Source organism: Mytilus trossulus, unplaced genomic scaffold (assembly GCF_036588685.1).
Source record: "Mytilus trossulus isolate FHL-02 unplaced genomic scaffold, PNRI_Mtr1.1.1.hap1 h1tg000373l__unscaffolded, whole genome shotgun sequence".
In the NCBI taxonomy this organism is placed as follows: domain Eukaryota; kingdom Metazoa; phylum Mollusca; class Bivalvia; order Mytilida; family Mytilidae; genus Mytilus; species Mytilus trossulus.
Window position 1 is genome coordinate 3659996 of NW_026963340.1, and position 9764 is coordinate 3669759.

The following is a 9764-nucleotide window of genomic DNA, read 5'->3' on the forward strand; positions in this document are numbered from 1 at the left end:
AAATTGTGACTTGGATGAAGAGTTGTCTCATTGGCACTATACCACATCTTCCTATATCTTTTGAAATATTTGTGTTAATTTCTCTAATTAAGTTTTATTTCAATATATCTACATATTCAATATTTCTACAAAATATATAACCTTACCATAAGAACACAGTGTAATCGTATGAAAAACATAAATATTTATATCCTCTATCTACATACAAAAGTGCGATGTCTATCTACTTAAACCACACAATATATTGTCTAGCTTCAATACATCAGTATACATAAAAACACTTATTAAGTAAAGATATCCAATCGTAATACTAATTTATCGTAGGACAAGAAGAAAAATCTGTCCGTTCGGAACACATCTTAACTTAGAAGCTTTATGCATACGGACCAAGCGCGTTGTCTATTTTCTTAAACAATGCAACAATACGTTTTCTAGCTAAATTACAACAGACCGTTGTCTATCTAGGATTAATACCACCAAATCTTAGTACGTCACATCCGGTTGCATACGAAAACAAAGAATGAAAACAATTTGACCTTGAATTTGACAGTTGTAGGAAATTAATCTCACATTTCATTGCAGTAGAGTAAACAATATCTGAGTCATAAACATTTGTCTTGTGTGTTTTAAAACACTATTCTTTTTTATAAAGTATTGCTATGACAGTTGTTATACTGGTCCTCGTATAGTGGTTTCTTTTGTTTAAGCGTACAGCGAGCGCGAGTAAATAAGATAGGATGAAATAGGATGTATCATTCTCACATGACATCGCTGCGTACAAATAAAATTGAGAAAGGAAATGGGGAATGTGTCAAAGCGACAACAATCCGACCGTAGAGCAGAAAACACATGTATTGATACATTCCGCACAGCCAAATGAAAACCCCATTTTAGATCCGATTTTCCTGTCTTATATAAAAACCAGGTATTTTTTAGTAGCAATAAACAAAAAAACGATGTTAATTGGACATGCTTTGATACTATTTATGCCCTTGAATTTTTACTAGATAACATTTTTGTTCGCTTTGGGGATTCCGTGTATCGTCAGATTATCGGAATTCCAATGGGGACTAACTGTGCACCACTTATTGCGGACCTGTTTTTGTATTGTTATGAGTTACAATTTATGACATAAATAAGCAAAGACTCATCGAAACAACATCTGATAAACAAATTTAATAATACTTTTAGATATTTGGATGATATTTTGGCTCTCAATAATGACGACTTCAGTATGTATATTAATGAAATTTATCCTGTTGAACTTACTTTAAATAAAGCTAATACTAACAATGACCACTGCCCTTTCCTCGATCTTGATATCTATATAAATAACGGAAAGCTGAATACTAAAATTTATGATAAAAGGGATGATTTTTCATTTCCTATCGTTAATTATCCCTTTTAAGATGGTGACGTTCCCTTGTCACCATCTTACGGTGTTTATATATCTCAACTTGTACGATTCGCTCGTGTATGTAACAATGTTTCAGATTTTAACGAGAGAAATTTATGTATTACTGAAAAATTATTACACCAGGGTTTTCGATATCACAAACTAGTCAAAACATTTACTAAATTTTATCATCGGTATAAGGACGATCATTCGTAAATATAGCTCAACATGCAGACTTCTTATACGTTCAGGTATTTCACATCCATTTTTTTATGGAAATATTCTTTATAAAGCACAAAGGTGTCATTATTCACCTCAGAAACTAACAAAACCTTTGAATAGACTTATTAAGAAGGGATATTATTACGATACTGTTGTCAAGTCATTAAAGATTGCATATTTTGGCGTTAATATTGAGTCACTGATAAGGTCTTTGCATCGGAACTAAACACATTTTTTCTAAAAACAGTTGTTGGCATGACACGGGTTATGTTCTTCTCATATATGTTATGATGGTATGATTGTGCCTGATGTTCATATGATGAAATCATAATCTTTCAGTCAGTTTAATTGAAGTCTGGACCTGGCATGTCAGTTAACTGCTAGTAGTCTGTTGTTATTTATGTATTATTGTCATTTTGTTTATTTTCTTTGGTTACATCTTCTGACACCAGACTCGGACTTCTCTTGAACTGAATTTTAATGTACGTATTGTTATGCGTTTACTTTTCTACATTGGTTAGAGGTATAAGGGGAGGGTTGAGATCTCACAAACATGTTTAACCCCGCCGCATTTTTGCGCCTGTCACTGAACTAGTATATATTTGTTTAGGGGCCAGCTGAAGGACGCTTCCGGGTGCGGGAATTTCTCGCTACATTGAAGACCTGTTGGTGACCTTCTGCTGTTGTTTTTTTATTTGGTCGGGTTGTTGTCTCTTTGACACATTCCCCATTTCCATTCTCAATTTTATTACCTCATTACTTTACCCGGAAAATAGAGGCAACAGTAGTATACCGCTGCTGAAAAAGTAAGTCACAACTCTTAGTCTTACTTCGATCTATGCTGTTGTCTTCATTTTTGATGCACGTAAGGAGGCAAGTACATCAACGCAACACAACAAATGTACTGGAATGTCATTATAAAATATCAACTATTTATTGACCTACTTCTGAATAAATGAAGATTAGAAATGATAATGATATGACTTTTTTGCCGTCGATCCAGCCATATCTACATAACAATGGTTGTCAAAGGAAATTTTTGTTAATGCATAAAAAAAAATGTGCACCTAGATCTTTAGCGAAAAAAGAAAGCGTTGGGAAATGATAAATGAACATACAAGGATAAGGAAACTAAACTATATGTAATTAAAGGAATAAAGAAAGTAAATGCATATATGATTTTTTAAGTGAGGTTTATTTTTTATTTTTTTTTAAACCGTTTTTTTTTTCTAAAGTGAATATTTCCGAAGGGTTAAATATTTCGCAGTGGTGTCTTGCCATGGCTTTGTTTGGACTTTTTTGGTTGCTTTTTGACCTTGAATGTTTGTCCCTAATATTTTATTAACTGTGCATTTGCATTCAGATATCGCAGATCAAATTTATTCGTTTATAATGTATTTTTGTACGTTTTTTGATTGAGTTAAGCCTACCAATTGATATTTTATCGTGTGTTTTTCTATGTTGTGATGTTATGCTATTGTTTCAGAAAAAGGGAGAAGGTTTGGATCCATTAAAACGTTTAATCCCGCTGCAAATGTTTGCACCTGTCCTAAGTCAGGTATCTGATGTACAGTAGTTGTCGTTTGTTTATGTAATTTATACGCGTTTCTCGTTTCTCGTTTTTTTTAAATTTCATATAGATTAGACCGTTGGTTTTCCCGTTTGAATGGTTTTACACTAGTAATTTTGGGGCCCTTTATAGCTTGTTGTTCGGTGTGAGTCAAGGCTCCGTGTTGAAGGCCGTACATTGACCTATAATGGTTTACTTTTTTTTAATTGTAATTTGGATGGAGAGTTGTCTCATTGGCACTCACACCACATCTTCCTATATCTATTTAAGAATTTGTGTCAGATGTTCGGACTACTTGGTGTTTTTTCCTACCTTACAAGGTAAAATATATTGCCCCATTGCACCCATTTATATTTTCATACAACACTTTAAGGCTTTTTCGAGCTTATAGTATCAATTTTACCTTCTTGATTTAATTAATTTCCCCTTATTATATGCTTAAAACAAATCTGTGTAAAAATTGGAAACATTCATTAATGCGAACTGCTGGCAATATAGTCCAGTGGATATAAGAACAATTGATCACTTAATGGTAAAAGCGAAGTTAAAGATTAAGGGAATTAAAAGAACTGGAAAATTTTCAATTATGGACCGGAAAGACGGACAATTCTAGGTAAACTAGTTAACAATGAGATTAGCTTCAGAGAAAGAGTTCCGGTACTTTGGGTTATATATCAACATTATTAACTAGAGACAAGTGTTTTGCACTTTTATCAATCACTTTCCAATCACATTTTGATATATTAGTGAACAAAAAACGGAAAAGTGTATATCTTGTGTTCCGTCTTTCCTAAAACCTTAAGTTTCTCTGTTTTTATTTTATAAAGATATACAGATTGTAAAAATCCAGTAAATCTAAAAAAAAAAAATTAAAAAATCCAGTCTTCCCTTCATTTTTAATTAATAATGGATTGTCGAACCCAATGTCTTAATAACGTGTCTTTCATTTTTTGTTTGAGATTACAGTTAAGTAACAAACATAATCTGGTACAGAAAGTATATGTGATATTTACAAATCACGTGTTACAAAATGTATCAAGTAAGCTTGTCGTACTCATTTTTCGATAATCTGCTATTTTGTTATAATTATGTATTTTGAATTACCGCAAACGCATTCCGTTCAAACAATTTATCTATAAATAAACTATGCCGCCAAAGGGAAAAAAAGAGGAACATTTTCGGGCCTGACTAAAAGAAGTAACTAAACATCTTGTTAATATCATTATTCTGGAAAATAACACGAATCAACATTTGGATCACAACCTTCGTACAATTTCATACCAGGATTGTCTAAATCACCATTATTTTTGTGATTCTTAGTATCAGGCTGATCAGACGGAGGACCTATATTTTTTACACATGCACATCGCGCATGAGTCTCGCCTGGTCTAAAATACTGTCTTGGAACACCGACCCATTCTCTTTGAATTCCTCCACTGAAAAAAATAAAATATCGATATTAAAAATATCTGAACATGATTGAATTTAAGACAACGGTATATACAGGAATAAGTACAATTTGCTACATTCAAAGCACACAAAAGATTATTCCTTTGTCCTTTTTTACTTTAAATTCAATTGAAAATCAATGCCATGCATGTAATAAAATGCTTCGCTGAGCGCAGCCTGCTACGTCCGCAGAGGTAGAACCATGAACAGTTCGGCCACGTTTGGACACAATATCCAAGCTTGATACTGTCTGAATTTGAATTGTGATCAAATTTTTGACATAATATAGGTTTTTGACACAAAATAAATGTGGTCAAAGATCTCGCAAATCTATAGCACAATACTGTACAAATGAAGATTTCTCCTTGAAACTTTTAAAACATTTGAAATTTTAAAATTTTGAAGAAAACAAAATTAGCTCTTTTAAATACTATCGATCACCTTACGGCTTCAACAACGAGCAAAACCTATACCGCACATATATATTCAGTTGGTTTTCGACTTATGCGTTCTAATTCATCTTTAGTATATTTAGCCTTTCTCTTTTGAATGAAGTTTAAACCCTCGAATAGTTTATTGCAAATACAAACCTAAAATTAGAACACCACAATGTCTTCCCTTGGCCTGCTTTAAACTGAGAATTACATGGCGGGAACATTACAATGTCTGCCTTTTTCTCATCCTCTGCTTTGTTAGCAAAAACCAGCTTCCTATCAAATTCTAACTTCGCTTCTGAAGGGTTACCATGCTCGTCAAAATAACTTCCAAGTAGATAGCCTTGAAATAAAAGATTTAACCTAGATAATTTACGACTTCAAAATTTACCTTGAATTGTAATGTTTTACGACTAAGGAGCACAAAAAGGACAAACCAAAGCGAAAATCGTTAATATATATGATATATAATGAGCATGAAATAAACCAGTAATGAAATAGGACATAAGAAAGGTCTAATTTTGACTGTCAAAAAAACTAATTATAAGGTGAGAAGTAGTCTCAGCATCGGTCATGTAGAAGTCAGCAACTATAGGTCCCCGTAGGGCCTTCAACAACGAGCAAAACTCATGCCACTTGGCAAGCTATAAATAATGAATATTTATAAGAAATTAGTAATCGAATCAGGTATGCATTCATCCTTATGTTTGCTAACTTCAAGTTTGACATCAACATCTTTCAAAGAAGAAGTGTGTTGTAGAATTAATATATTAAGCAGAAATGGCGGTCCTTGAATTTTGTATGAGAAAGTCAAAAAGTTCACAATTTCTTGCCATAAAGAAGAATTTAAACATGATCAGAGTAATTTTGTCTCGCTGTTTTAATGAGAAACGGATTCGTAAAATTAAACAAGCAGAAACGTGTATGTTTATACTTTCGTATGGAAAACCCCCAAATGCGTAAGATGAGAAAAATATGTGCCTTAGAAGAACCAGTGCATGTTTGGATGAATTCTATATCAAATCGGTTAAAAGAGTTGTGAATTAACAAGATGCGATAAAGACGACACGGGCGACGAAGACGAATAACGACAGAAGTAATTGCTTGTATCGATGCACCTGTTGATACAGATTAACGGTATTTTCCAACAAATCAATTAAAATATCTTTTTTCAAAATGTATCCAACACAATCTAATTTAAAGAAAATCGACCATACGATACGATTTTTCGTGTTGTTTCTTTCATTTGAAAACATGGCAAATAGATGGAAACCAAAATTAAAGAATGTTAAACTCTTTCGTCTGGAGGTACAGGACCAACTTTTTACTACCAACTCTAAGTGTTCTTTACTGGAAACATATACTGTTTCATTCAGATCGAGAGGCATAAATGGGGCAAAACTATAGCATGCATCTTCGCTAGCCAAGGGTTATGATCCACTCCCGTTCTCGCTGGCCAAGGGTTATGATCCACTCCCGTTCTCTTCAGAACGGAAGTGGATCGTAACCCTTGGCTAGCGAAGATGTATGGCATGGAGATTCCATTGAAAAAAGTAATAATTAACATTGCCATCTGTTCTTGTACATGTTGTCGTTTTCAATTCGATTCTATCTCTAATACTTTTTACGAAAAATGCAAATAAAAGAAATTGCTTCAAGGGGATATAACTCTCAAAGGGGATGAATTCTTTGCAGCCTCATATGTTAATGAATCATGATGAGATGTACCTTTAGTCTAAATAAGGTCATGATATATTTAAAAACAACGAAGGGGGTCATGTTGAAAATAACCAATAAAAGGCAGATAACTTCTAAAGGGGATGATGAAATCCTTAACAGGGTCATTTTGTATTACTTCATGATGAGGTCTAGTGATGGTCCATATTTGGTCTTCGTAACTTCAACAGAAACAAGAGGCGGGCATGTAAAAATAATGTTGGAAGAAAAAAAAGAAAAAGAAAAAGAAAAAGAAAAAAAACATTAGAAAAACAATAAGGTCTTTCCCCACGTAGATGAAAGACCTTAATTACTTTTATGCGGAGCAATATGCATGTCTAGCTTGAAATATAAACATCGATTTCAGTCGGTAAATGTCTGTTATGTACATGTCACTAAAAAAAAACGATGTATTTATGTGTGCAATTCACTTTTTATTCCATCTCAAACCTTAACCTTAGAACAGCCTGGCATGACAGGAACAATCTATAGTTAGTATAGAATGTTCCTGTTTGGAATAAGGTTTCAGAAAGTTTGAGCCGGGCTATTCAGAAAAAAAATCATCTGTCTTTATCTTATATCATGAATCTAAACCATTGTCATTAAAATATTATCTTTATTTATATTATACCTTTAAATGTATAGTCCTTCATGTAAAACTGTAACCAATGATTGACGCTGTGTATTTGACTTAATGTGAAGCCGCTTATATCCTCTATCAAACCTTTGTCGTTGAATTCACCTGTCACGTATCCTCGGGTTCCATCTCTACCTAAAACATATATTTTACACAAAACGTGAGAAGAATTTGAAAAATTAAATGTTTCAAAACTTTTATAACTTTCAGCGTACAACGATGTGAATTAAGAAATAATTCCTTCATGTCATAATCTATTTGCTCTTTTTAACTAAGGAAGGCAAAAAAAATGTGTCGATATCTTACACTGAGCGTTAGCCAGGTGTAAAATATTTGATGAATAGAGATCTTCACATTAATCCAAATTCAACTTAACTAAAACAATCAATGTGAGATGAACATATTAGTACAAATGATTGATATAAAGATCTGGAAACAAGGCATAATTTATATAAATCCGGCTCCTAAATTCACTGCTACTGTCTCATCGTTTATTTCGTGTTGGAAGAAGATTATTTCATTGTGAAAAGCTCATACAATTTTATAGATACATGTACATGGTTAATTTGGTCAAACCTCCACTACTTATTTTTTATGCATTTAAAAGACTACTATTTTTTTAATCAACTCTTCGGCAAAATTGTGTAACATGTGTAAATTCAATGCTTATCAGTGCTACGGTATATAAAAGTAAATTTCACCCTGAAATGTTACATTCTGCACAAACGTCAGGTCATTCGTTCTGCTCTGAAGTCCCCCCCTTTTTCGTATGATTACTGTTACAATAGGGAACCTAGCCGGTATAGAAGCTTGGACCACTTTGGAAGTTCTCCAGTTACCTCGACTGGCTCGTATTTGAAAAGGGAATACTCGATGTTTGCATAGTAATCGTGTTACATGTATATACATGTTTATGATACAGTGGATGAACATGTAATGTGTTTGTGTTCGTGGTCTTTCGTCTGCCAAGAAGCAGAATACCATTCTATATTTTACATTTTGATTGAACCTATAGTGTTTTTCATCACAAATATGATGCTTTAAAGAGATCTTGGTGATTGTATGCATGCCCCCCCTCCCCACCCCAGTATCGTCTTACAAAAAAATGCCTGGGTTTCGAAATTTTACATTTTTAGGGTGGTTATTCAAATTAAATGGGAGCATATACATGATATAAATGTGTTCATCAGAACCATAATAAGTATACAAAGAACGATAATTCTTTATCTAAATTTTACCTGTATGAAAACCATCTAGTTTTATATAAAATTAGTACATTTGTAAAAAGGTCAGAAAATCATAATCCATGACACATACACTTTAATATATCATATTAACTTTGAAAATGCATGATTAGTCATGTAAAAGATTGAAGTAATACAAAATGTAAGAAGAAAGTAAAAAAAATATTGTTGCTTTTAAAACAGGATATCATGCCGGGTTTGAAACCTTTAAAACAATATCAGCAGGAAACCAAAGCAATGTACAACAAACATGATGTAATTTTAAAAATATAATTATTTTTGTTTCTCTTTTGGAAATAAATCAGCGATTAAAATATGCATACCAGCGAAGAATTCGTAGCCTCCACCTGGCCCATAATGTTTCTTTCCTTTAGTTACATCAAATACGTGTCCCAGGACAGCGAGATAAACAGGTGATCCATTTTCTCCTTTGTGTCTACTCAATTCCTCTTTTGTATACACTTTCTCCGATTTCATCCGTTTGACATCCGAAATACTTATAACACTGTTCCTAATGGATTCGGGAATAACATCTATAATCTTCTGACGATATGGTTTGAAGATATCAACTGTAAAAATTACTGCAAACGCTGCTACGAGGATTGCTACTAATGTAAACAAACGACTTACTAGACTCATCCTGGTTCAATAATTAGAACATATACAATTGTTCTTTTTTCACCTGTATGGATTCAGTATGATGTTGACGGAATGCACAAACTAATGGAATTTTAGACTATAGTATTTAAAGATCTCCAGATCACTTCTGTATGACAGATGTTTCAAGACGAATTTTTCTCACCAGTTTTTGGTCTAGTTAGTGGGCGCTGCCATGTTGTTAGAAAGTAAACGTTAAAACTAACACGGAGAATTCACTGTGTTCCGTGTATTCAACACTGACATTTAGTCAAGTAAATAATTTGAAAATAAATACATATACATGTATAATGTAATTCTATTATTCTTTTATTCACAATATATATGTGGTTTTTAGCTTGATTCTGACCAATGATTATATTCCAATTATATATGTATATGCCTCTATTATTGCTGTTGTTACTAATTATGTAAATCAATTGTATCTGATTTCATGCCC

At 33.0% G+C, this 9764-nt stretch overlaps 1 protein-coding gene across 1 annotated transcript; it reads right to left on the reverse strand.

Moving 5' to 3' along the window:
* Nucleotides 1-4396: 4396 nt before the first annotated feature.
* On the reverse strand, nt 4397-9521 carry LOC134701917 (neuferricin-like). Its single transcript, XM_063563025.1, has 4 exons — nt 8992-9521; nt 7419-7559; nt 5228-5414; nt 4397-4624 (listed from the first exon to the last, which is right to left on the reverse strand). The coding sequence occupies exons 1-4, from the start codon at nt 9305-9307 to the stop codon at nt 4411-4413; spliced, it is 858 nt and encodes a 285-aa protein (XP_063419095.1). The 5' UTR covers nt 9308-9521; the 3' UTR covers nt 4397-4410.
* Between the last annotated feature and the right edge of the window lie 243 nt (nt 9522-9764).

Excerpts from the sequence above, each read along its gene's own strand:
- LOC134701917 (XM_063563025.1), bottom strand. The coding sequence starts at position 9,307 with ATGAGTCTAGTAAGTCGTTTGTTTACATTAGTAGCAATCCTCGTAGCA. Across the intron at positions 7,560-8,991 it reads AGGCTACGAATTCTTCGCTG|GTAGAGATGGAACCCGAGGA; the intron begins GTATGCATATTT and ends TATATGTTTTAG. Across the intron at positions 4,625-5,227 it reads TTGTGGTGTTCTAATTTTAG|TGGAGGAATTCAAAGAGAAT; the intron begins GTTTGTATTTGC and ends TATTTTTTTCAG.